Source organism: Tamandua tetradactyla, chromosome 4, assembly GCF_023851605.1.
Source record: "Tamandua tetradactyla isolate mTamTet1 chromosome 4, mTamTet1.pri, whole genome shotgun sequence".
NCBI classification, from domain to species: Eukaryota; Metazoa; Chordata; class Mammalia; order Pilosa; family Myrmecophagidae; genus Tamandua; species Tamandua tetradactyla.
The window spans coordinates 67,931,876-67,959,799 of NC_135330.1; the positions used below are offsets into that span (position 1 = coordinate 67,931,876).

Here is a 27,924-nt window from a genome sequence, read left to right on the forward strand (position 1 = left end):
CCCCCAAAATAAAGATATACACACATAATTTATACCATTGGCAGTGTCTGAGAAGGTCCATTTCTGTAAAATCCCGCAGATTAAGTTGTTGCCACTGACTTGATAGACAAAAATCTTAACATCGTGGTAGTGTTGAGAAAGTGTCACAGTGAAAAATCAGAACCTTGTTAGTTGTATTGTATAAAATCTTTTGTTATGGAACTCCGCAGATAACAATTGACCTTGATTCCAACTATATGGTGAGTCCCTGGGGTCTACACCTGCCACTACCACCTTGCAGCACTGTGTAACAGGGAAAGAGGTGGAAATGCATAAGCTTTGAAGTCACCAACTATTTTTGTAGAGACATCTATTTTTCCCTTTAGTTTTGCCAGTGTTTGCCTCACGTAATTTGGAGCAGTCTGGTTGGGTGTTATTTCTTCTTGAATTGTCCCATTTATTAATATATAGTATCCTCCTTTGTCTCTTACAACAGTTTTGCTTTTAGAGTTTATTTTGTCTGATAGTATAGCTTACCCAAGTTCTTTTTTGGTTAGTTTTTGTGGAATACCTTTTTTCCAACCTTTCAGTTTCAACCTATTTGTGTACTTGGGACTAAAGTGAGTCTCTTGTAGACAAAAAAAAAGCAGATTGACAGATCATACTTGTTTATCCATTCCACCAATATGTGTCTTTTGATTGAGGAGTTTGATCCATTAACAGTCAATGTTAATAGTGTAAAGGCAGTACTTACTTCAGCCGTTTTATCCTTTGGTTTTTATATGTCATATCTCACTTTGAATCTCTCTTTTACCCATTTAGTGACCCTTACTGATGATAATCATTTCTGCACTTTCCTCCAGGCCTCTCTCTCCTTTCAACCTGCAGAACTCCCTTTAATATTTTTTATGGAACAAGTCTCTTGTTGATAGATTCTTTCAGTTTCTGTTTAGCTATGATTTTAAACTTTCCCTCATTTTTAAGGATAGTTTTGCTAGATAAAATAATTCTTGGCTGGCTGTTTTTCTTTCAGTACCTTAAATCTGTCATACTCCACTGTCTTCTCACCTTATGGTTTCTGGTGAGAAATAGTCATGTAGCCTTATTGCATTTCTCTTGTATGTAACAAATCACTTTTCTCTTGCTACTCTCAGGATTCTCTCCTTATCTTTGGTTTTTGACATTCTGATTAATAAGTGTCTCAGAGTAGATCTGTTAGCATTTATTCTGTTTGGAGTACATTGCACTTCTTGAGCATGTATATTCATGTCTTTTCTAAAAGTTGGGAAATTTGGGGCCATTGTTTTCTCATATTTTCTTTCTGGACTTTTTCCCTTTTCTTGTACCCCTTTTCCTTTCTCTTCTCCTTCTGGGACATCCATTACATGTATATTTGTGTGCTTCATGCTGTCATTCAGTTCTCTGAGACTCTGCTCAATTTTTCCCATTCATTTCTCTATCTTTTCTTCCATCTATAGGATTTCAGTTGTCCTATCTTCTAATTCTGATTCTTTCTTCTGCCTGTTCAGGTCTGCAGTTATATGCCTTTAGTCTTTTTTTTTTTCTTTGTAATATTTCTATTGACACACTTCACACACATACATTCCATACATGGTGTACAATCAGTGGTTCACAATCTCATATCATAGTTGTGTATTCATCACCATGATCATTTTTTAGAACATTTGCATCACTCCAGAAAAAGAAATAAAGAAAAACCTCATACATACCATACCCTTACCCCTCCCTCTCGTTGACCATTAGTATTTCCATCTACCCAATTTATTTACACCTTATCTCCTAGTATTTATTTATTTTTTTAATTTTTTATCAACTTTTTTCCCTTCTTTTTTTTGTGAACAATAACATATATACAAAAAAAGCTATAAATTTCCAAGCACAGCACCACAATTATTTGTAGAACATATTTCAGACTTTGACATGGGTTACAATTTCACAATTTTAGGTTTTTACTTCTAGCTGCTCTAAAATACTGGAGACTAAAAGAGATATCAGTGTAATGATTCAGCATTCATATTTGTTTGTTAGGTCCTATCTTCTATGTATAATTCCACCATCACCTTTGATCTTTCCACACCTCTCATTAGGGTTGTTTGGGCTATGGCAGTTCTAAAGTTTTGATATTGGAAAGGTCTGTCACTATTATGGGGTATGGAGATGGAGCTATCTGATGTTCTGGAGAGGCTGGGCTATGTTTCAGGACTTATCTGGACCAGGGACCCAACTGGAGGTTGTAGGTTTCTGACAAGTTACTCTACTGTATTTGTTTATTTTTATCCACATTTTTTTTTACTCATCTGTCCATACCATGGATAAAAGGAGTATCAGACACAAGGTTTTCATAATCCCATAGTCACATTGTAAAAGTTATATCTTTATACAGTTGTCTTCAAGAATCAAGGCACTGGAACATAGCACAGGGCAATCTCTTGCTGGCCTTCTCTCCAGGCCTGTGGGTTCCAACAACTTTCCCTGGGGTTATTCCTTTCTGCATCTCCAAAGGCCTGGGCACTTGAGTGTTATGAGCTGCTTGGGCTCTGCTACCTTGAGCTCTCTCATTTAAGCACCAGCCAATTAAATCAAACATAGTTCATTTATAGATGTAATCAGCAACAGATGAGGTTCAGATGCCATTGGCTCATGTCCACAGGAAAAGAACTAGGCACCTTCCCCTAGCCAAGTTGACACCTGAACCTAACTACCACACCCAGTATCTTCCTAATGTCCCTTATCTCTTTCACTGTATTTTCCTTTATCTCCTTTAATTGATTTAGGAAATTTGCTTAATATCTTTGATTAGTTATTTCAAATTCTGTGTCTCCTCTGAAGTTATTTTTAACTTTTTTTATTGTATAATATTCATATATACAAAGCAAAGAAAAAAAAGCAATAATTTCAAAGTACTCTTCAACAGTAGTTACAGAACAGATCCCAGAATTTGTCATGGGCTACCATTCCATCATCTCAGATTTTTTCTTCTAGCTGCTCCAGAACACTGGAGGCTAGAAGGAATACATGTATTCTTTATTATCACAACTAACTTTTTAAAATATTTTTTTGTGAAAAATAACATACAAAAAGCAATAAATTTCAAAACACTTCTCAACAGTTAGTTGTAGAACAGATTTCAGAGTTTGATTTGGGTTACATTTCCACAATTTTAGGTTTTGCTTCTAGCTGCTCTAAGATACTGGAGACTAAAAGAAATCTCAGTATAATGACTCAGCAGTCATACTCATTTGTTAAACCCTACCTTCGCTGTATAACTCCACCATCAACTTTGATCTTTCTTTCACTTTTAGGGGTATTTGGGCTGTGCCCATTCTAACTTTTTCATATTGGAAGGGGCTGTTGATAATATGGGATGGGGGATGAAACTAGTTGATGTCCTGGAGAGGCTGGCCTCTCTGCATTCCAGGACTTACAGGGACCCATGTGGACGTTGTAGGTTTCTGGAAAGTTACCCTAGTGCATGTAACCTTTGGAGAATCTTATATATTGCTCTAGGTGTTCTTTAGGATTGGCTGGAATGGTCTTGGTTGGGGTTTGGCAAGTTATGGTAGGTGGCAATGTGTAACTGAAGCTTGCATAAGAATGAAATCCGGAGTAGCTTCTGGACTCTATTTGAACTCTCTCAGCCACTGATACATTATTTGTTACATTTCTTTTCCCCCTTTTGGTCAGGATGCCATTATTGATCCCACATTGCCAGGGCCCAACTCATCCCTGGGCATCATCTCCCACATTGCCAGGGAGACTTTCTCCCCTGCATGTCATGTCCCATGTAGGAGGGAGGGCAGTGATTTCACTTGCAGAGTTGGGTGTAGAGAGAGAGGCCACATCTGACCAACAAAAGAGGTCCTCCAGAAGTAACTCTTAGTTATACCTGTAGATAGGATAAGCTCCGCTACATATGTAAGCTTCAAAAGAGCAGCCTCAGGATCAAAGTCTTGGCCTGTTTCCTCTGAGTTTTAATTTCTTTATTTGATTAAGCCATATCTTCCTGTATCTTAGCTTGTCTTATAATTTTTGCTGATATCTAGGCATCTGATTATCTTGAGTTTACTTTTAAGATCAGTTTGTCTCTATTGCCTAGGGTTTTATTGTTGATCATCATGTTAAGGCTTTCCTTTGACATTTGGTTCAACTAATTCTAGACCTTTGGGATTGCCTGTGTTTAACTGAACATATTTTTTCAGCTGTTCTTCATATGATTCTTGCCCTGGGTATAGGGTACAATTTTTAAGATTGTACTGTTTGTGCAGTTGCTTCACACGTGGGAAAAATCTTTCCTTCCTCTTTTCCTTCTCTGGGAATCTTGATCTGTTCTGTTTGTTTTCATTTTGCCTCTATAGTCTTGTTGTTGTTGTTGTTTTAATTCTCCTTCTCTAGCTGCTTTGGCCTAGAGGGCAAATTCAGAGAAGAGGGTTACCCATGAAAGGATTTTCCCAAGTCAGTATTTCCACCCAAAACAGGGCCAAGGAACTGTGAAGTTAATGCAGGGCAGTTCCAAAAACCCTGGGGATAGGGTCAGAAAAGATGCCCAAAAGCCTTTTTGATGCTCCCCAAGGTTGTGCTTTACTGGCCTTTTCAGCAGATGGCTGCCTTCAACAAACTGTTCCCTGCAGCCTTAAGGAGATACTGTGTCTTTAAACCTCCACTGGCTTCACTTCTCTTGGGGTGGGGTTGACACAGTGGATGGGTGGTGCCTGTCTGTGGTGGGCTCAAATATGGGACCCAGCAATCACAATTTGCTGCTCAAAAGCCATGAGCAGTAGTCAACCATGCCCCATTCCATTCTTGGGGAAAAGGACTTCCATACTCCACTTTGTCTGCAGCAGCCAGCCAGGGACCAGACTACAGGTGGTCCATCTCAGGAGTGGGATTGGACTCCATCAGTCACCATTGAGTGAGTTACTCACAGTTCTTTACCTCAGTGTCTTGCCCTCTTTGTCCTGCTTTTCCCAGGATGTTTTACAATACACTCCTGGCCTCTAGAGCCCAGAACAATTGTTTCAGAGTTTCTGCCTGTACACTAGCTGTTTTTAGAGGAGGATTGAGTACTGCACCTCCCTACTCAGCCATCTTTCCCGGAAGTCCATAAACTGTTGAAGCTAGTTGCTTTCCCGTAATGCCTAATGGGTTCTCAGGCAGGATTCTTCAAATGAATGAACTTGGGGTATCTACCATGGAGTTAACCTATATAAAGAGTGACAAGAAAAGACTAATAAGAATGCATTTATAGTTTAGTGGTTTATTTTATATACTATGTCTGACCTCATCTCTATTATAGAATATTCTGTTTTGCCTGATTATAAGGGCAATGTTAAATTTTAATTGCTTTTGAAATTTTCTGGGATTTTTTTTAATCCTGGTCTATTACTGTTTCCCATCCTAACCCAGCCAACCCAGAGTAGGCTTAAGAAATACAGTTTTGTTTTGTTATCAACTTAAGCAAATATGTTGTCACAAAAATAAACCCTTCAGGCTCAAACTAGAATAATAACCTCTGGTTGATCTGTTTCATGTGCCATTATTTTCTTTCTTTAGCTTGAAATAGCAAGAATTAACTATGCCCCATAAAACTCTTACTTAGCTTTTCCATAAATTATTTCTCAAGTAGACATATCTTCTGTCTCATCCATTCTAACAGGTATACCATAAAAGGCATCAGGAACCTGATTTTTTATGAACTGCCCACATATCCCCACTTCTACAGTGAAATCTGTAACATGCTCAAAGCCACCAATAGAGGAGAAGAAGCCACGTGGACCTGCACTGTCCTCTACTCCAAGTACGATGCCCAGAGGCTAGCTGCCGTGGTTGGTGTGGAGAGGGCAGCACAGATGCTGCAATCTAACAAGAATGTTCACCTCTTTATTACTGGAGAAAAATGAGATTTTTTTTTTTTGGCCTGGAGATATTCGGCATGATATGTAACACTTGATTCTGTGCTCTTTGGACCCTGTTCTGATTACAAATACTGGAAAGGGGTTGATACGGGAAAAGAGCACAGTCAGTGTCAATGTGATCGGATACTTCTTTCTTTTCAGGTCATGTGTTCCTGAAAAGTTAAATGTAAACCAAATTGTGATAAATCGCATCTTTTGGAGGTCCAGAGTAGGCTGGAGGACTCTGAGAAGTTCAAAGTAAGGCATTCACATAATTGCTTGTGCCAACTGGTTTTGACAAATTGGAGTATTTCTTGCTGCTGAGTATCATCTTGATTTTACTTGTTTATTTATTTATTTCATTTTAAACAGTTTTATTCACATATCATAAATCCAACCTAAGTATATAGACATATCTTCACCACCATAATCTATATGAAGATATTTCCTTTTCTTCCACAAAGAATCCTCCCCATGCCCCTCACCTGTTGACATTTAGTTTTGGCATAATGCCTTTGTTACATTCAATGGAAACATATCACAATATTACTGTTGACTATGAACCCTGGCTTCCATTGATTGTACTTTTTTCCCATATACCATCCATTTTCAAACTTATCTTGATTTTAGATTGCAACATGTTTTGCAAAACTTTTTCCCTTTAGCCAGATTTTTTCGTTAAACTTTAAAATTTTAATTCAACCTAGAGAAATATGTTCATTCATTGATCTTTTTTATTTTAAAGATCAAAATGAATATTTATTTAGATCAGGGATTGGGGATGGGGGTGGGGAGTCACATGAAATTGCTGCCCCCCTACAAGTATTCAGTTCTCTTTCTTTGGAGACCTCCTTAGGAAGTGTGCATTATATGGAAATGCTTCCTGTTTGCAACCTGGCTTCCCTCCTCTGCCGACAACACTTGACGGCTCCCAGCAGCTTTCTGCTCTCACTGGGGCCCCGGCAGCTGTTTCATCACTTTGCAGTAAGTGCACCTCTGCTGAGATGCCATGTCTGAGATCCTGAAAGCTGTAGGCCCTTAGGCAGCAGCCAGTCCTGGGCTCCTTCGAATTGGATGAGAGCTATGGACCCTCTCTGGAAAAATGCAAACTAATGTCCATCAGATTTTACAAACAATTTCAGGGATTCTTAGACTACCTGAAGCTCCTCTATGGATTCCACGTAAGGAATCTTGACAATGCAGTCTATTCTTTTCACAGGTTAGGCGACAAATTCCCAGAGAGAAAATTACTGATCTTTTTTTAACTCATAATAGTAAGTGTTTTAGTTTGAAATACACATTTAACACTATACGTTATATAAAATAACATTAATTTCTACCCTAATGTTTTAAGAAGTAATTTTGTTCAGACTCTTTACATTCATTTTTAATACCTTATCTTCATCATTACCATAGCCATTTTTTGAGTCAGTGTAGATAAAAGTGAAGGGGAAATGGCACTTTAAAATTTTTATTTTGAAACATTCTCAGACATACAAAAAAGTTACAAGTACAGAACAAAGATTTTTTTTTTAATTCTTGAAATTTAAAAATTGTTTCAGGGTAAGTTGCCAGCCTGATGGACCTATCACCCTGCATATTTTAATGTGTATTTCCTATAAACCAGGACATTCTCCTACCTAACCATAATACAATCATTGTCACTAATGCCTTGTTACCAGCTAATCCTTGGACCCCGGTTAGGTTTTGCCAGATGTCCTAATAATGTCCTTGATAGCAAAAGGATGCAGTTTAGAATTACATATTGCCCTTAGTTGTCAAGTCTCTTTAGTCTCCTTTATTTTGGAATAATGCCTCCGTTTTTCACAGACTTTAATAACCTTGACACTTTCAAGATGACAGGTCAGTTATTTTGTAGGCTGTCTATGATTAGATTTCAGATTATGCGTCTTTGGCAGGAATATTACAGAAGTGATACTATGTCCTTCTCACTACATCCTATCAGGTGGCACAAGATTTCAGTTGTCCCATTACTGTTCTTGGTTCAGCACCTGGGAAAGAAGGTAAGCCTTGGCAGTTGACTCTGGCTTCTAAATTGATTGTGAAGAAGTGAATCTGGAATTGTTTCATTGAAAAGATGCCTTGTTAACACCCAGTTTCTCTCTCACACACAGGAAAGGGAGAGGGAAAGTTACTGTGCTATGGATGATAGTTCATGAGCTGGAATTACACAGTATCTTGTCATTTCTTTGCAGAACTGTAGAAAAGAGATAAGGAAAAAAAAAATCCCAGTCCTGGTAAGAGGTGGTCTTGTAAAGTGAAAAGAAACTTATTCAGAGAGTAAGGCATAAACTTTTCTCCTTCCCCATAGTAATAACTAGCTTAGCACTTTTCTTTTTGAGGGGAAAAAAAGCTTTGAATTGTGAATGCTTCCCACAGCTGGCTGCACCGTATGCAGTATTCAAAAAACAAGAACAAGCTAATCATAGAGAACCAGTAGCAACTAAACAGACCTCTGCTGGCTCCCAGAGGGTTTATAATTGAGTGCAGATGGCCCCGGCAGGAATGGGAAGTGTGTCCCTGCTGACTCCTCACACCCCAGAGAGCCAAAGGGAGCTCATGAAGGCTCTCAGCCCTGATTGTCCCCTTGTGGAGGCAAGGAGCCAGCCTGCCAAGGGAGGAGAAGGAAAAGCAGGTGGTGCCAGAGCCTACTGTCTGCCTTCTGCCCAGCCTTCCCAGGGCTACATGAACAGATCTTCAGATTGCCAGAGTTTAGATTTGATGAGTCTGTGGTCTCAGGATGACAGAGGGCCTGGAGTGAGGGAGTAGGAGTTGGAAATTCTTTATAATCATCTGAAGAGTCTCATTGTGCAACCTGCAGGTGGCTATGAGGTAGCAGTAGTGGGAGATAAATGTAGTGGAAATGCATGGACTGTTCATTGCAAGGACTCTGCAAAGGGATAGGGCCTTCTTAAATGCACTTGCTCCCTGCCCCACTCCTCCCTCTTCACCTCTTTTAATTAGTATGGTAGTGGCTTCCTGTGAGTACCAAATTTTTACTCCAGACTCCAGAAGAAGCTTTTTTGGGAACAAGAATAAATAGAATTCCAAGTTTAGTACAATCAGCTTTTAATTACAGAGTCAGGGAATGGGGAGCACATGCAAAGATAGTCCAAAAATTGATGTAACCTTTGGAAGGTGAAAAAGGAAAACTCATACTCCTTCACATCTTCCAAAGTGAACCATTCCATATCCAGCTCAACAGAAAAAAGTGCATTGCATTCTAAAAACTTCTATTTTTTTCCCCTATATCATATGCTATAACTAGAGTTGCAATGAAACTCTGTGCATTTTATGCCGTTTCTGAAGCTGAACACAAGTTCCTATCCTCAGATCAGATCTTTTTCATTTCTCATCTCTCTTCTGTGGCGCATTCCTTTTTTCAAATGTGGGAAGGAGTTACGTCTGCTCACATTGCTTGTTTTTTTTTTTTTGTTTTGTTTATTTATTAAACATAACAACAAACACAAACATTCTTACTATATGATCGTTCCATCCTTGATATGTAATCATCACATAGTTGAATATTCATCATGATAATTTCTTAGAACATTTGCATCAATTCAGAAAAAAAAAAACAGAAAAAAATTCATACATACCATACCCCTTACCCCTCGCTTTCATAGATCACTAGCATTTCAATCTACTAAATTTATTTTAACATTTGTTCCCCCATTGTTTATTTTTAATCCATATGTTTTACTCATCTGTCGATAAGGTAGATAAAAGGAGCATCAGATACAAGATTTTCACAATCACACAGTCCCATTGTGAAAGCTATGTCATACAGTCATCTTCAAAAAACGTGGCTACTGGAACACAGCTGTACATTTTCGAGCAGTTCCCTACAGCCTCTCCGTTACACCTTAACTAAAAAGGTGATATTTATATAATGTATAGGAATGACCTCCAGGATAACCTCTTAACTCTTTGGAATCTCTCAACCATTGACACTTCATTTTGTCTCATTTCATTCTTCCCCCTTTTGGTCGAGAAGGTTTTCTCAATCCCTTGATGCTGAATCCCAGCTCATTCTAGGATTTCTGTCCCACGTTGCCAGGAAGGTCCACACCCTAGGGAATCATGTCCCACGTAGAGAGGGGGAGGGCAATGAGTCTGCTTGTCATGTTGGCTGAGAGAGAGGCCACCATTGCTTGTTTTTTAAAAGCATTTTCCACAATAACCTTTTACTTGGTAAACCCTTGCACCTCTGGCCTCATTGCCATTATTCCTAAGGGAAGTGGGGGCATGGGAAAGAACAGAGCTCCAGGCTTCAGCATGTCAGATGGACTTGTTACCTCCATAGAGCTCTGTACCCAAAAGGAGTCCAGGACTATGATCTGGTTGCCACAAGGGCTTGTTGGCCCTGCATGAAGAAATCTGAGTCCATCTTTGGGCCAGGCTTAAAGTGGACAGCTCAACCCAGGTGTTGTCCTCACTGCTTATCTCCTGATGACCTCTCACAGTCATTGAAGGGTGGCACATACCTAGGTTGCAACTGGCTGAGTTGTCATGGCCTTCAGTCTCGGGCCACTACAACGGGCTGTGACCAGGTGGGAGCAGTAGCCTCTGCTGACACTGGGAGGAAAGGAAGGCAATTTCTTTTGACTTACTTGGAAGCTGCACTGAAATCCTGCCCATCTGTTCTCCCAGCTGAGCCAAGGCCAAGACTGTCTACTTTTTGCCAATCCGGGGAATGACACAGAGCACAATCACCAAAGTGTCTGTCCCAGCATCCTGCAGCACTCATCCTTACTGACCTCTGTGGCCTCTCTCAGCCAGTTCGACTCCTAGAAAGAGATGGCCCTGGGCTCACAGCTGGTGGTTGCCATGGATGTTCTCGGATTTCTGCTGTTGTGTTCTTGGTTATTTTTCAGCACGTGCCCTGACCAACACCACAAAATCCTGGCTCTGAAAAGACCCCAGCCGCTTCTTTGTTTTCTCATCTTCATAAACTCAGGAATAATTCCTGCTGTCTTTCCCTTCAGAGGGACAATAAGAGAAAGTGAAAGAGACTGTTAGTCATGTACCCAACACCTACTACTTCCCTAGTAACAAAACTGGATTTTATGGAGGTGACCAAGTGCCCAGCTTTAAAGCTACATTTTCCAGCACCCTGGCAGTAAGGAATGGCCATAGAAATATAAGCACTAACCATGGGACAAGCTTCTAAGAGAGCTCTATAATTGGGAGAGATAACTCTCTTACCTCTTGTTCTTTTTTTCTGTCTGGAATGCAGAAGTGATGGCTGTAACTTCTGAGCTTAGAAGCTCTGCACTGAGTATGATGAAGCAGAAAGATGGGAGCTTGTCTCTGATTATTTTGTGGAGCTGCCATATGAACCCAAACTGACTGCCTTTGCATTCCATTTATGTGAAAGCATAAACCCCTTATTTGTTTAAGCCACTTTGGTCAGGCCTCTATTTTAGCAATTCCTAACTGATACAGAAAACAAAAATGGGATCATAAACTCCTGAATTCCAAAGACTCTGCCTATTCTGTTCTCTGCAGGAACCAACATAGAGGTCTGTACTTTGGGGCTGGTGCTTGACTGTGTGGTGACATGGAAAGAGCTGTATGAACCTCTTGACTTTGTGCTGTCACTTCTGTTATACTCAGAATAGGATGAATGAGCACAAGTGTCTACTCATTGGACTTAGGGAATCAATGCTATTAGCAGAAAAATAGTTGGCGAGAAACCAGATTCACCTCTGAAAACAGATGACCCCTGTTTTTCATCCTTTCTAGCACATTTCAAAGCAGAATTAGGGAATGAACTCTAGAATCCCCAATTCAGTAGGAACTTTAGGTCTTGAGATCCAATCTGCCAGTTGATCTAAGAATCACCTGGAGGTCATCTCTGAGAGGCTGTCTTCCAGCCTCTGCTTGAGGTACTCACTCTTGATTTTCTAATCAGCTCTGATTATTAGAGACTTTGTGACTCTTCCATCCATCAGTCCTGTTTCTGAAGCTACACAGTAGAAGTAATCTATGCTTATTCAGCAAAGACAAGTAAAACAGTGAAAAACAATTTCAAAAATATAACTACCTATTTCAGCGATAACAATTATTAACATCTTGGTATATATTTTTTCCTAAATTCTTTCTGTATGAATAATAATAACCGACTGTTTATATACAAATAGATACTTTTGCAAAGAAAGATGGTTTTTTTATTAATCTGATTTGGACAGTTCCTGACACATAATACAAGCTAATGTTTTTTGGAACACTGTATGCCAAAAATTCTTCTAAACTCTTTATATGTATTAAATCATTTAATCCTTGCATACTCATTTGGTAAACTCCATTATTTTCGCCATTCTACAAAGAAGGAATCTAGACTTAAAGATGTGAAGTAACTTTCTACTTTCTTTGTCTCTAGTACAGCCAGCATTTGACCCCAGACAGTATGACCTATACTGTTCACTAGATAATTGCTTCTTTCGCTAAAAGAAAAGTTTTAATAAATAGCAGGTAGTAGTATTGCTCTTTTTAAGGAGAGATATCCTGGATTATTGAACTCTTAAAAGAGAGAATAAAGGAGAATATAATAGGCTTCTTTTAATTGGTAGGGGATGAGGCAGGGATAATTGCAAATACTAATCTAGTTCATTTTGTATGCCTTTTGTGCAGATTGTTTTAACACTCTAAAGGGGTATCTATGCTTCTGAAAAGCTTAGTGTCTCATAGGATTATTTAAGGCATGTTATACTTCTTGTCTGCCCTCTAGATCCATCAAGCTTTAAGCAAATTCTTACTCTCAGATAAATTTAAGGTGATTTCTTAGAATGTACACATACACAGGGAAGAAGCATAATGTAGTGGTTGAAATCATGGGTGCTGAAGTCAGGCTGCCTGGCTTTAAATCTTTGCTTTGCCACTTTCTAGCTGTGTGACTTTTGTCAAATTCCTTTAACTCTCTCTGCCTCAGTTGCCACATCTGTAAAATGGGGGCTGCTAATATCTATGTTTCAGGATTAAAAGTTAAATTACTTAATCCGAAAGGGCATTTGCAGAGTACCTGGTACATAGTAACTCGGTATAAAACATACATTATGGGTCTGCAGTCAACATGTCCAGCAGGAACAACAACAAGCTGCCCAACAACCTGCCTCAGTTGCAGAATCTGATCAAGTGGGACCCACCAACCTACATTGAGGAGTTTCTACAACAATACAATCACTACAAATCCAATGTGGAGATTTTCAAATTACAACCAAATAAACCCAGCAAAGAACTGGCAGAACTAGTGATGTTTATGGCACAGATTGGTCATGCTCCCCAGAACATCTACGTAACTTTCCTCAAGACCTGAACGATCATAGAATCACACTGTCTTGGATTCAGATCTTCAAATGACATTTTATAAAGCTTTGATCTTGCTAAAAAATAAGAATCTCATCAATCCATCAAGTTTGCTAGAACTCTGAACTTCTGTGCTGCCGTGATAAACTTCTGCGAAAGACTGTCTACTCATATTGTAACTGATATCAAGAATATAAATGTAAAACCACAAGAACAATAAAGTGAATATAGTACTGCAGAATTTCATGTGCACCATGTTAAGAGATAGCAGTGCAACTGCAGCCAAAATATCTTTGGATGTGATGATTGAACTCTACAAAAGAAACATCTGGAATGATGCCCAAACTGTCAAGTGTTACCACAACTGTATGTTTTTCCAAAGTCACCAAGATATTAGTCGCTGCTTTGACATTCTTCCTAGGGGAAGATGAAGAGGAGAAAAAGGACAGTGACTCAGAATCTGAAGATGAAGAACCAACAGCAAGAGACCTGCTAGTGCAGTATGCCACAGGGAAGGAAAGCTCTAAACACAAGAAAAGATGGGAAAAGGCAATGAGTGCTCAAGAAACAAGAAGAAAAAGCCAGAAGTGTTTAAACTTTTCAGATTTACACTTGATTCATGATCCCCAAGATTTTACAGAAAAATTACTAAAGCAGCCAGTGAGCTCTAAGGAGAAATTTGAACTGAAGATGATGCTCATGAGCCTTATATTGAGATTGGTGGGAATTCATGAGCTTTTTCTCTTTAACTTCTATCTTTGTGCAGAGGTTTCTGCAGCCCCACCAAAGAGAAGTAACAAAAATCCTTCTGTTTGCTGCACAAGCATCTCATCACCTGGAACCCCCAAAGGTCATTCAGTCATTGCTTGTGACTGTGGCCAACAATTTTGTTACTGACAAGAACTCTGGCGAAGTCAAGACAGTAGGTATCAAGAGATAATAGGTTGATGTCCTCTGGCCATAAATGAAGAAATTCTCCAAGACCTGGCGTATAAAGCATACAAAGGTAAGAATGTGATATTGTCTGCTAGAGCTTTGATTCAGCTCTTCTGAACACTAAATCCTCAGATGTTGCAGAAGAAATTCCGGGGTAAGTCTACCGAAGCCTCGATTGAAGCAAGAGTGCGAGAATTTGGAGAATTAGATGCTAAAGACTACATTCCAGGAGCTGAAGTTCTGGAAGTTGAGAAAGAGGAACAGAATGCTGAAGATGATGAAGATGGGTGGGAAAGTGCCAGTCTCAGTGAGGAGGAGGATGCCAACAGTGACTGGGTGGACGTGCACCACTCTTCTGTTGAAGAACAGCAAGAAATTTCCAAGAAGCTGAACAGCACGCCCATGGAAGAGCAGAAAGCCAAGGCTGCAGCCATCAGCGCTAGTCGGGTTTAATTCAGGAGGACTTCCAGAAAATCCACATGGCCCAAATGAGGAGAGAACTCAGTGCTGCCCCTGGGAAAGCTGAAAACAGGAAATATATTGAAATAGTGATGAGGAGCCCAGGGGCGAGTTACTTTCACTTCGGGGCATTGAGCACCTTCATAAAAAGCCAAAGTGTGACAAGGAGACAAGACTAACAACTGCAATGGCTGGTAAGAGACTGGAAGGACTTTGTGAGGAAGAAAACCAGAATGCATCCATTTTCCAATCCCACAAATAGAATTAAAAACAGAAGAACTTCATGATGATACGGTATAGTCAGAACATCTGGTCAAAAAATAAACGTTCCTTCAGAGAGAAACAGATGGCCTTATGAGATGAATTTTTGAAAAAGAGAAAAAGAATGACATAACTACCAAGCAAGTTTTCCATTCCCCGGAAAATGCAGTATTTGTTTCACTACTCTGAAAACTAGTGAATCAAGAATGTCTCTTTACATTAAAAAACTTCAGATGCAGTATATTTTGGAAACTATAGTATACTTAGTTGCAATTTGGCATTTTAATTTTAATTTTATGGTGGGAAAGTTTGAAATGTAAAAATATTGTAAAATCATTTAGCGTCCATGCAAAAAAAATTAATGAGTGCCTACTGTGTGTCACTGTGGACAAAAGTGAATGATCACCTTCCATGCGGAGACTCAGGTTCGATTCCCAGACCATGCACCAAAATGAAAAAAAAGTGAATGAGCCATAACCCAAGGCACTCATAGCCTAGTGGGAGGCAGTGTGTATATTTGTGTTTAGAGCGCAATGTAAATAGTTCAAATAGTGATAAGTACATATTTCTATGGGGTCATAGAGGCCTTACAAATCAACTCTGTGAGGGATGGGGTTCTATATTCTCTTAAAAGAAAGATGGACAATGTTACAAAAGTAAGAGATTCTTACTTGTAAATAGGCTTACCTGCTGAAAACAGGTCTGTGCTGTACAGACTTTGGATGGACAGTTTAGCTCTTTTAGACCATCCAAAGGATTTAAATACTTTTTTGAAGCCATGTAAAGACTTTTAGGCCATCCAAAGGATTTAAATATTTTTTTGAATGCCATGTAAAGAATGCCACTTTTTAAACATTGCCTCAATTATAAATTATAATCTTGGAATGCCTTTACTTCATATTTGAGCTGCCCATTCTTCATAGAAGAAAATAAATCAGGTTGGTTTCCTCAGCCTCCCTTTACCCTCTATTTTCAGCTCACTACTTGCCTTGTTAAATTAAAATGGTTTCCAGTGTCAAATATATGCTCGTTATGTGTTGACTCTGTGTGCTGTTCTCCCTTTCCTAGGCATGCTTGGGTGGATATTAGGGATATGAGAGTCATTGTCAGTCTCTCCCTGCACCCAAGTTACTCCATTGGGAAATCGTTTGGTGCCTTTTGCCTTAAGTTTCTTAGACAATGTTGTGGTGGATGAGAGAAATGCTTTATGTTACTTCAAATTAGAGTAAAAAGCCATTTTCTGCCCATGCAGAATTAGAAAGCGACTTCTCTACCATTTTTTTTACAAGTCCTGTAACACTGATTTTATCTCTGTCATGTGTTTGTTTATGAAATCATTTTTCTTGTTCCCCTTCCAATATCTTTTGTCACTTTCTGAGTTTAATTTCACCTATGTTTGAATGGAACTTTGTGACTTTCCCCAAGATACCCCAGATAACTGTTTTCAAGGATTAGGTGTGAAGACCTTGAGATTTAATGGTTAAATTGCACTGGACTAGTCACAGGAACTATCAGGATCAGTCTCCAGCAACTTTAGTGTTTCAGAGGAAATATCCAGTGCAAATTTGAGTCTTTCAAACCTGAAACTGTTCCCCATTCATTTTGCATTTTTGAAATGGTTGTCTCCTCATATTAGGTCCAGAGAAAAGTGAATAAAACTCAATGCCATAGTAGCTAGGGTATAAGCTTTTCTATATGAGTTGTGATGGAACTTGGAAGTTTCACCCTTCCTGTAGATCCAAACCCCCACCCTTAGATTTGCCAAGAGGCCAGAGGCCATTGTTTTCTGATTTTTTTCTTATACCATGACCTCACCCTGCTCTTGACTAGTCTGAGGTTTGTATGAAAGATAGAAAGATTTCCAGTTTTAAAAAGGTGGATATTTACTCTGTTTTATTTCTTTAATATCATGGCATCTTATTTCTAGCTGGTTCCTTTTACTCTTTTATCAGTCTTGTGAGTATTTTCTGTTTACTATAAGTTTGAAGGTCACATCTTCACAAGGTTGGATATTGCTAACAAAGACAGACCTTCCAGGGTCACCTTTACCATCAAGAGAATAATGAGGACTTTATAAGCATTTAGCACGATCTGCCACAGTGTAAACATTCGGTAAATTTTTCACTCAAAGATTTAATATCTATTAAGCTTTTATTATAGTTTTTGTGTAATTTGCTTAGTATAAAACAACATCAAGTTCCTACAAATATTTGATACCTCAAATCCATTTTTGGAGGGAATGGATATTGAAATATAAATATGTATATTGAATGTCCACCATGTGCAAAGCACTCTGCTAGATATAGCGTAGGTTGCAAATACAGGTTTGTGCCGTAGAAAAACTTTCAATCCAATGAAGCCAGTAGATTTACAAAATGACTATATGATACAAGGCAGTTTAGAGAGCAATAAAGAGGCACAAGCATAAGGCTGGGGCATCCTGGGGAAGAGCAAATCAGTTTGTAGGAGGTAAGGCAACTATTAGCAACCCAAGTGCACATCTGTAGCACAATGGGAAACAGATTTATGGTGAAAATGGCAGCAATAGGAAATATGTTTCTGAATCATAAAAGAGTTATGGCTTATAGTTTTAAAATATTATGGTTAATAAAAATATTGGCTATATTTTTTTTATTTCCAATTCTTTGAAAATTTGTATCTGTATTGAGAATTGCATGGCAACTCTGTACTAACCAGAATGTTTAATAGTTGGAATAGTCTGCCTTCAAACTATTTTACTAATTTTTAAAACTATAGATAGATAATAGTTTTACCTCATTTTACAAAGTGACATGCATTGACTGTATAAAAATGAAACTAAAAATTAACCATTGCTTATATATTATCAGAATGTACCTATCGAGATTTAAAAATACCTTCAATATTTTTTCCTCATCTATAAAATGGAGATAAGGATAATACTTTGCCTTCAGAGACATTGCTTCTGTGTTTAAGGCAGAAGGTAGGGCACTCACATAAAGCCTTTTCTCTTTTACAGGGTTAAGGCCCTGGGAAATCACCTCTTTTCTCCTGCTACGGAATTTTCAGTCTGTACTGTGTTTTACAAAATGCAAACAAAAGCAGAGAGCACGGCTAATTTTGTACTGCTTAAATATCATAAGCTTGTACTTGTGTAGGGCATTTCTTATATGGTAGTCATTTCCTTCAGCAGATTCACCTTTCATCCTTGTGTTAATCTGCTCTCAGTATGAAAATGATTTATCCATATCATAAATATTTTACAGCCATTAAATACTTATAATGGGAAGTGCTTATTATACATGGGAAAAACAAAATACGAAAGTATTTATAGTATAATCCAACTACACGTGTAAGAAGATAGGGAATATAACAACCCAAGAGGAAATAATCAAAATGTGAAATGAGGGTATTGGGATCATGTGTGGGTTTTTTTTTCCCCTTCTTTCTACTTTACTTTCTGGATCTTCTGCTAAGAAACCGTGTTTATACTTGTGTCATTGTGTACAAAACAAAATAACTTTATTTGAGGTGCAGAATAAAGGCACCATAGACTATTAAAAAAACCTTAAAACATATGTTTTAAGAAATGGAAAATCTCAAGTTTTATGATACAAACTTTCAAACAATACAAAAATTAACACAAACTAAAAATTATAATTTTATGAATAGACTCCTTTGGATATACAACCAAATTTGAATATATAAGGCCCAAGCCAAATGGATCCCTGGCTTCCCCTCACCAAAGTCAGCACCTGTTCTGCAGAGAAGAGATTGGTTAAATCTACTTAGAATTCTGATTGCTTGTCTGAACATTTCTACCTGAGATGAACAGAGTTTACCTCAAATAAACTGCTATTGATAGAGACCTTTCTTTACACATTTCAAAGCTTAAAAAAAAAAAAGGAAAGTTGTAAGGCATCAACTATTACTTTGAGTTATCCTTGCTGATGATTTTCATACTTGGCTAGTGGAAGAAAAGACATATTGAAAGAGAATATATCAGAAAATAGCAGAGGGTATTTCACTCAGCAAATTCCAGCTCTTAGGATCAGGAAGCCATGATGTGCTATGACTTATTAACACCAGGTGGCGCCATAAACAAGTACTGCACTGGAACGAGGCTCTTCCCTGCCCGGCACATACTCACCTCTGCCTTTCTTTTTTGCTGCTGCTCCTGCCTCTCCCGCTGCTCCTTCTCGACAATTCCAATGAATAGAAAATGAAGAAATTCACATACAGTTTGTGATACAGTTTAATCGTTTATATTGAAATGTTAACATACACACAAAAAATCCCATAGTGTTTATTTTACCAAATAATTTTTGTAGAGCAGTATACATTGTTTAAAGAAATCAAAACTCTCAATAGCTGCTATGACATCCATAAACTTTAAAACAATAAAAAATTTAACACATAACAAGCCAAAAATTATAATAATTTTATGAATAAGCTCTTTTGGCTATAAAACCAAATTTGTTTATATAAGGCTCAAGCCAAACTCAGAGAGCACTTTTTCTGCCGAGAGGAGGTTGGCTAAAACTACTTTGAATTTTGATTGCTTGTCCGAATCTTCATACCAGAGGGCATCAGAGATTTCCTCACTAAGAGGGAAAGTACTTGGCACTTTCCTATCTTATTTATCTGTCTTTTCCAGAACTCACTTCCTTCCTGAGGCTGTCCACCACTCAGCCTGCACCTGGGGGAATGTCCTCACAACCCCTTCCTCTCTGGTCTTTTCTCAGGTAGAAGCCAAAAGACATCCAAGCACCATGAGGAAAGGTAAAGCAATTTTTATTGAACTACTACGGGCCGGGAAATACCCTACGTTCTGTATGTACATTATCTCACACCAACCCTTGAAACAAAGTTTATTTATCACCATATACAGGGGGTGAGGGGAAGATGCTCTGAGATGTTAGGTAAGTTTCCCAGAGTTAAGCAGGTGGTGACCAAGGCCAAAGCCCATGCTTCTGTAATCCCTTGTGATTGACTGCAGTGCAGAAGGCAACCAGGAGCAACCACTCTGATGGAGATGAATCTGCAAAGGAAACTCACTCTTTCAGTCTGTCGCAAAATCTTATGAGTTATATCAGTGCAGTGCCTCTTAAGCATGAGCTCTCCTCTCTAACTCCCTTCGCACAGCCTTACTTGGTTCAAGCCAAGGATTCTTCCTGGCATAGACCAGGCTCGGGAACCCAACAGCCTGGATTTTGAATCTCAGCTTTATCTTGATTGGGTGTGTGACCTTTGGCCAGTTGCCTAACTTTGGTCTTACCCTAGTTTTCTTATTTGTAGTGTGGAGATATTGATTTTTTTGGTGGGGAGGGGTTGTATAAGGATTATATGAAACCACATTCTTATATTAGGAGCACATGAGACTTCCCTTCGCTCCCTTTCACTTGGACTATTCATTGAGTCATTCATTTTTTAATTATGAACCAATCACCCATGATGTGCAATAAATTGTTTAGGGCACTGAGGACACAGCAATGAATAAGACGTGCTTCCTGCACTCATGGGGTTAAAGTATATGGAGTAGAAAAAAATGGACACACCATAAAATATTATTTCAGTTGATGCAAAGTCAGGATAGCAATCTCAACATCCTCTTTCCTTTGCCTAGAATGCCCAATCTCCACTTCCACCCCTACTGATACCTTACTCATCCTTCAAGACCCCCTTTAAACCACAATCTCTGTGCTCATTATCAAATTTAATCATGCTCTCCCCTGGTCTTGTGCATTGGTTGTCTAGATCTGTCTGTAAGAGGGATACTGGTTTTCTTTTTTTCTGAAAAGTCCAAGTTTTCACTGCAGGAGGCTGGGTGTCTGGGAACTGCCTGAATGAAGGCACTGCACTCCAGGGCCACCGGCAGCTGGGGGAGGTCACCTGCCCACTGCCCCCATGGGTCCTCAGTCACCCACATCACCCCAGGCTCCAGCCCCACAGTGGAGGGTTCATCCTTTTTAACTTGATAACTCAGGTCTGAGCGCAGCTTCTCCCTCCGGGTCCTAAGCATTTCCCAGAAAGTGGCCTCCTTGCACTCTGGGAACAGTTTTCTGGCTTTCCTCTTTCCATCTCCAGCTACACCTGGGTAAGGAGGGGTCGGCAGGAAGAGGAGTAGATGTGTAACACCTGTCATAGTTCTTCCCAGCCACTGTGGGTGGGCGGGGAGATTTCCCCATTTTGTTCTACCTGTTTTGACACCTGAGGTGAAGACTGTATCTGGCTGTGCTGACTTCAGTCCCCTGTAGGAAAAGGAGCTTGAGGCCCTTGGGCGTGGAAAGGAAGTTAACCCAGCAGCCATCGTTTGTAGGGCTGCCTTTGTGCCCCACAGGATGTGAGCTCAGAGGGAATGCCAGCTGGGTCCTGTTCTTACTCCTTCCCTGTTGGAGTCCCAGCTACTATGAGAGAAATCCATCAGTGCCAGTGAGGCGAGTGTGGGGGTTTCCTTACACATCATCAAAACGAAACAGGGTAATTTGCCCAGATAATAACTTATGCTCTATTTTTATTGCTATAGCTATTCCCATAACATTCCACCAAGAAGTTAACAAGGCCTTTTGCTCTCCCTTCCTTGTAGGCCTTAGGGTTATAGAGGGGTAAAACAACATTTTCCAAGCCAAGAGAAATTTGCTTTTACTACAGGGTGAGGGCATTGGAGTCAGGGTTTGAGACGGGGCAGAAGTGGCCAAAGGAGGCTTCTTCCAGACTAGAAAAGGTAATGCAAAGATCCCCATGCCCAAGCATAACTAAGAAAAGCTACAGAACTGCTCCCATTTAAGAGTTCACACAACTTTGGAAAATGAGCAGGTCATCAGGTCAGACGGCCAGATCAGAAGACCTTCTCTAAATGCGCTAGATTCTTTAAGACCCCTGGGACCTTTCCTAACTCTGGAAGAGAAAACTCTCCCTACTGTGGAGCAGAATTAAAAAAATATTAGATTTGACTTGAATCAAAATAGTACACTTATTACAGGCAGTCTTCCCCTGAGTAAACAATATGGCAGAATTGAGACTCAAAACTCAAAGTGGGATCCAAATGGCCTTATTCTCAACCTTCCAAAGAGAAAGGGGGTGTCGGGGGTTGGAGGTGGATTAGGTTGGAGGGGAAAGGTGGGGCAACTGACATTCTGGAACGGGTGGTCATAACCTCTTTCTGCCCACACTTTAATCCAAATAGGGAAATCACCAGTCTATGCACAAAAGGTCCTGTAAAGGAGGCCATACCTCCTGGAGAAAATAACATCAGGGAACAATAAATACAGCCTCTCTTAACTATGGTTACTAAAAGGGGAAACTGAGAATCTGTCTCTTACTAGCTTACACTTTTGATACTTCTATATCTGGTCTTCAAGGCAAGGGTTTAGCCCACAGTTCAATCCTGTTTGCCCCCTACTCTCCCATGCTCTATGAATAGCCTGGGGAAAGCATTCAGATGTTTAAAATTTCCCTCTTCAGTGATTCTACGGGAAAATCTGTGAGTTATCTCTGCAAAGGGTTGGACATATCTTACCATAGAAAAAGTGTGGCAGGTAAAAAAAAATGTAGTCCCCAGATTTTAAAGCAAACAGTCTTTAAGAAATTACTTTATTAGACCATTAAGTTGGAAAAGCTTGGCCTTAGAAGATTGGCCCTAGGACAGAGCTATTATGGGACAAAACAAAGGGAAGACAACTTAGACTGAAGAATAATTGCCATGCTCGTCCGTGCCCTCTTCTCCAGGCGCTGGTCCATTGCCGTGCTGGTCCATGCCACCTCTTCTGGGCCCAAAAGGCTAATTCCTGTGGATAGATCAATGAGCTCTGTGCTACTTTGAAACTGTTGTGTACCCCAGAAAAGGCAGGTTCTAATCCAAGCTTGTGAGGGCAGACCTGTTATTGGGTGGGACCTTTTGATTAGGTTCTTTCCATGGAGATATGACCCCAACCACTCAAGGTAGGGTCTTAATCTGTTTACTGGAGTCCTTTAAAAGGGAGACATTTTAGAGAAAGCACAGATGCTTGGACAGCAATACAGAGAGCAGATGCTTGGAGACAGAACACCCTGGGAGATGCTAAGAAAGGACCCACATGATCTGAGAGAGCTATTTTGAAACCAGTTCAGGAGAGAAGAGCAAGCAGACGTCACCATGTGCCTTTCCATGTGACAGAGAAACCCCAGATCTTTGTATTAGCCTTTCTTGAGTGAAGGTATCCTCTTGTTGATACCTTAACTTTGACATTTTCACAGCTTTAGAACTGTAAATTTGTAACCTAATAAATCCCCATTATAAAAGCCAGTCCATTTCTGGTACATTGCTTTCCAGCAGCTTTAGCAAACTGAAACAAATCGAATGTAATGATAAATATGAACTACAGCCACGTTACCAGTTACAGAAATGAGGACTTTAAGAATGTTTCTTCCTTGCTTTCTTATATGTTTGTATTTGTACATAAAGCAAATATCTGTGTTTTTTTCTCTATCCTATCCCCTTATCATATGACATTAGTTGTATTATTCGTGTCATAGTATTTACGTTATAGAATATCAAGTTTAAGAGTGAATGTTACCCAAGGACTTGTACCCTATTCTAGAGAGATTTAATGTCTTTCTGGGTGTACGCAGGACACTTGAGTACTGTTAGACAAAAGATATGTCTGTAATTTGTGTTTTTTTCAAGATTAAATATGGTTTAAGGTGATTTACATAGTTGCCAAGTTGACAAGTGGTGGACTGTTATAGTTAGGTTAGGTTCATGTGTCAACTTGGCCAGGGGATAAACCCAAATGTCCAGTCAAGCAAGCACCAGCCTAACCATTACTGCAAGGATATTTTGTGGCTTATTAATAAACCAGAAGTCTGGTTTAGTAAATCATCAGCACATTAATTGGATCTATGGCTGATTACAACTGCATTCAGCTGAGGGAAGTGCCTTTTGCAATGAATGATGTTTAATCTAATCCATTGAAGGCTTTAAAGGAGAAGTTAGAAGAGAAATTCTCTCCTTCCACTTCAGCCATCCAGTGTCTCCTGGGTAGTTCATTGAAGACCTTCATCAGAGTTGCCAGCTTGCGGCCTGCCCTGCAGAAGTTGGACTCATGCATACCCACAGTTGTGTGAGACACATTTATAAAATCTCATATTTACTGATATCTCCTGTTGGTTGTTTCCCTAGGGAATCCTGACTAATACAGACTCCTCAGGTTTCCAGAGCTCCAGCAGAAGGAGAGTGATGATGTGATCACATTGAGGCATGTATTCTGGCTTTCTCCTTGCTAGGCTGCCGGTAGGAAGTGACTCCTTTCTCTGTGGAAGCCACTGCTCCCATTGAGCTGTCTTCTCCATTGAAAGTTCACTCTCTGGATTCCCTCCCCTTGCCTAGAGGGTGCTCCACCATCCCTTGTTAATTTCACTAGTAAGGTTTAGACTAGGATATGAATTCAGGCAGTCTGCCTTCAAGCCCTAATTATTGTGCAACAATACCTTTGCACTAAAGAATAAGAATTTGGGGGATGGCAGAGCAACAAGGCAGGGTGCTCAAAGGACTTTGAAGACTAGGAATGGCCAATGCTCAATTTTAAATAGTTTGTGTTGCATATAAATCTCCTACATCTCCATATATGATGGTTATTTTATGGAAAGCAAGGAAAGGGTGCTGAGTTCTTTTATGTCTGGGTTAAAGTCAGGGTGAAAAAAAGAAAGCAGCCACAAGATATAGGGCAGAGAACAAGAACTCAGCAGGGGCAGAACAGTGGAGTCAGAGCTGAGTAAGATAATACAGATCTAATAATTCATGGAAATTTTGGAGAGATCTCTAACTTTTCCATAATCCAGCTGGTTCCTTTCTTATCTGGATCTGAAGGGCCTGGAAGATCCAAGCTGAGTTTCATTTATAAAACAGTTGAACAGAAGTATGGCCAGATCTTACCCCTTTGCCAATCCACCCCCCATTCTCAACCTCTTATCCGAATGAACATGTAGGTGACAAAGCCTCTGCTTTTTTCCTCTGCTGCTTTCTATTAGTACTGAGCACACTGGTCTTTGTTTCTGACCTTGAAGAGACAGTAAAATCAACATCATTCTCCAAAATATTTGTCAAAAGTGGGCCTATAAGAACTCAGAGAAATTAGAGGACTCCCTGCTCACTTGGAAGTTTTCTTTCCTCAAACTCATCCCAGGAATTTCCCTTTACCCCAGGTATCTCCCACCCCAGCACACACACACACACACACACACACACACACACACACACACACACACACACACACACACACACACACACACACACACCTACCCATTTGCTCCCAGACTGCCTGCTCACTTGGAAGTTTTCTTTCCTCAAACTCATCCCAGGAATTTCCCTTTACCCCAGGTATCTCCCACCCCAGCACACACACACACACACACACACACACACACACACACACACACACACACACACACACACACACACACACACACACACACACACACACCTACCCATTTGCTCCCAGACTGCCTGAACACACACACACACACCCCTACCCATTTGCTCCCAGATTGCCTGATGATCCTCTTTTATGCGAGAAGCCAATGTAACAAGAAGGAGAAAATAAGTCGGTGAGTCAGGTATACTTTCTGAATTTCCATTCTGCATCCCCAGCATCTGTCTGCTGATTTATCAAGAGAGCAAGAGATGGTTTAGGAATGATGGACAGTCGTCTGAGGAAGCAGTGCCAGAAGCATGATGAGTAGAAATGCTGAACAAGATGCTGGCTAGAGGAGAAATCAATCTCTCAGGCCGATTAGTTTGGGTGTGAGCCAAGAGAGGCTGAAACTTGTTTCAGCTGTAGACATCTTTCTTGTTACCTGTTTTCTTAGATCCTAAAATAAAATCAGATTAACCTCAGAGCTCAAGTTTGCTAACTGGTCTGAGCATACCATAGCAAAGTTTCAGAGTGGATGACTATTACATAAAATGCTATGATTCATCTCCCTGGTTGATCTAAGGTACTTAAGGACAGGACTATGACCTTCCTTCTGTAATTCACAGAGTAACCAGCACAACGAGACCCAAAAGGTCACCAAGCAACTTGTAGAAGTTAATCAGCTTTGAAGCAGAAATGAAACTTTAATTTTTTAAAAGAGAGACTATCTAATCTGCCAGCTGATACGTGAAAGTCAGATGAGCGAAATTCTTTGAGGCATAGATAATAAGAATAATAATTATAAACAAGAAAGCCTCCAAAGAATTTTGGAAGGGGGGGTGTCCTACAAAATGCTAAAAACACAACTCTCACACAAAAATAGAGTCAAAGATTCATTTAACTCATTAATGAGGGAACCAGCAGGATGACGAAGTCAAATCCAAGGAGAATACAAGACTGGTTTTTATGATCATGGAAAAAAAAGAGTGGAAGTAAGGTCACAAAACAAAACAAAACTGGTTAAGATCCTACATGGCAGTGAGACCATATCTTTTGGGGTTATTGTGCTGGTTTGAAACTGTTATGTACCACAGAAAAGCCAAGTTCTTCTAATCCAGTTTTTTGGTTGTAGTCCTACTGTGGGTGGGACTTTTGGATTAGGTTATTTCTATGGACATGTGACCCACCCAGTTGTGGATGAGTCAAATAAGGCTGTTTACATGGAGATATGATGCACCTTATTTGAAGTAGGTTTTACTCCTGTTACTGGAGTCCTTTATGAAGAGAATAAAAGGCAGAAAGCATAGAGAGCTCAGAGCTGATACAGAGAGCAGAGATGATAGATGCTTGGAGACAGAAAATGCCCCAGGAGATGATAAGCTAAGGGATGAAATCCAGAGTTTGTCCTGGAGAAGCTAAGAGAGGACCCACTCTTCTTAGAGAAGGAAACTGTCCCAGGAGAAACCAGAAGGACCCACTGGAGCTGAGAGAGCCATTTTGAAACCAACCCAGGTGAGAAGAGCCAACAGATGTTGCCATGTGCACTGCCATGTGAGAGAAACCCCGGACATGATCACCCTTTCTTGAGTGAAGGTATCCTCTTGTTGATACATTACTTTGGACATTTTCATGACCTTAGAACTGTAAATTTGTAACCTAATAAATCCCCTTTGTAAAAGCCAATCCATTTCTGGTATATTACATTTTGGCAGGATTTGCAAACTGAAAGTTATGTTTTCAATTTGACAAAATCCATTTGCAACTCTACTGAACAAAGTCATTTACAATTGATGGATCTTCTCAAGTTAACATCTTCCTTTGCAGAGTTTGGACCCTGATTATTAATAACTAGTAAGTCTAAGTTATCTCCCCCCTAGAGCATCAGGTAGGCTTTTAGACAATGCTATGGTATGACATAAAGTGGCACACATATTATTTTTGTCTTATTTCCAAGCTTTGGATAACATACACCTTCACGCCTTGTAGGATACCCCTTACCTATAATTAAGGTCACTGTATATGAGCACAGGAAAATCCAGAAAATGATTTTCAGAAATAGTCTAATCTAAACTGCAAACCTTGCCTACTGTTCCTCCCCTTACTCTCTTGCCCTGTTTACACCTCTCTCCATGTTCTTTAGTTCAGTGAAACAACCACATACATGGAGTGAATAAATTTACCTCTCATCGACTTATTTTAAGTCCTAGACTAAGCCAGTATTTCCTGTTATGAATGGGAATCATAGTTGTTAAGCAAGTGTTTGTTTTGTTTTGCTTGTCCCTCCACAGGCTAAAAGCAGTTTCTTTGGATCCCACTCAAGCTTAGATTGCTTATGCCGGTCTCATCAACCACACTGACTGTATTTGTAGACAAGTGGTATCTGACAGTACAAGGAATTGCTTGCTGAATGACTTGGAGTATATCTCTGCCCTATTGAACCAGGGTTAAACTCAGAAATAGAGCTCTGGAGGCTTTACTTCCACTGCAGAGGGTATGGCTTGGGAAGAGCCCAAACTCACCTCCATGACACTCTAGTACTGGCAGAAGCTGTTATTTCTACCTGCTATACCCAGCTTAGGATTTTTTTTTTTAAGCATTTCCCAAGTATACAGGTGGTTCAGTGGTAGAATGCTTGACTTACATGTGGAAGACCCAGGTTCAATTCCCAGACCATGCAC

General features: G+C 39.8%; 1 protein-coding gene and 1 pseudogene across 4 annotated transcripts in view; both read left to right on the forward strand.

Annotated features, from left to right (window-relative positions):
• UTP25 (UTP25 small subunit processome component) overlaps positions 1–25,023 on the forward strand; it is a 47,292-nt gene extending 22,269 nt beyond the window's left edge. The window contains exons 12-14 of one of the 4 annotated variants that reach the window (XM_077157693.1): positions 5,654–5,794; positions 6,054–6,149; positions 19,601–19,619. In XM_077157693.1, the coding sequence (XP_077013808.1) occupies positions 5,654–5,794; positions 6,054–6,149; positions 19,601–19,604 (241 nt within the window). In that variant the 3' untranslated portion in view covers positions 19,605–19,619. Of the gene's footprint in view, positions 1–5,653; positions 12,205–19,600; positions 19,620–24,015 lie in introns of those variants that run through there. The other 3 variants (XM_077157691.1, XM_077157694.1, XM_077157692.1) reach the window with 3 other exon arrangements.
• On the forward strand, positions 12,313–18,938 carry LOC143681015 (protein SDA1 homolog pseudogene; annotated as a pseudogene).
• Positions 25,024–27,924: the final 2,901 nt, after the last annotated feature.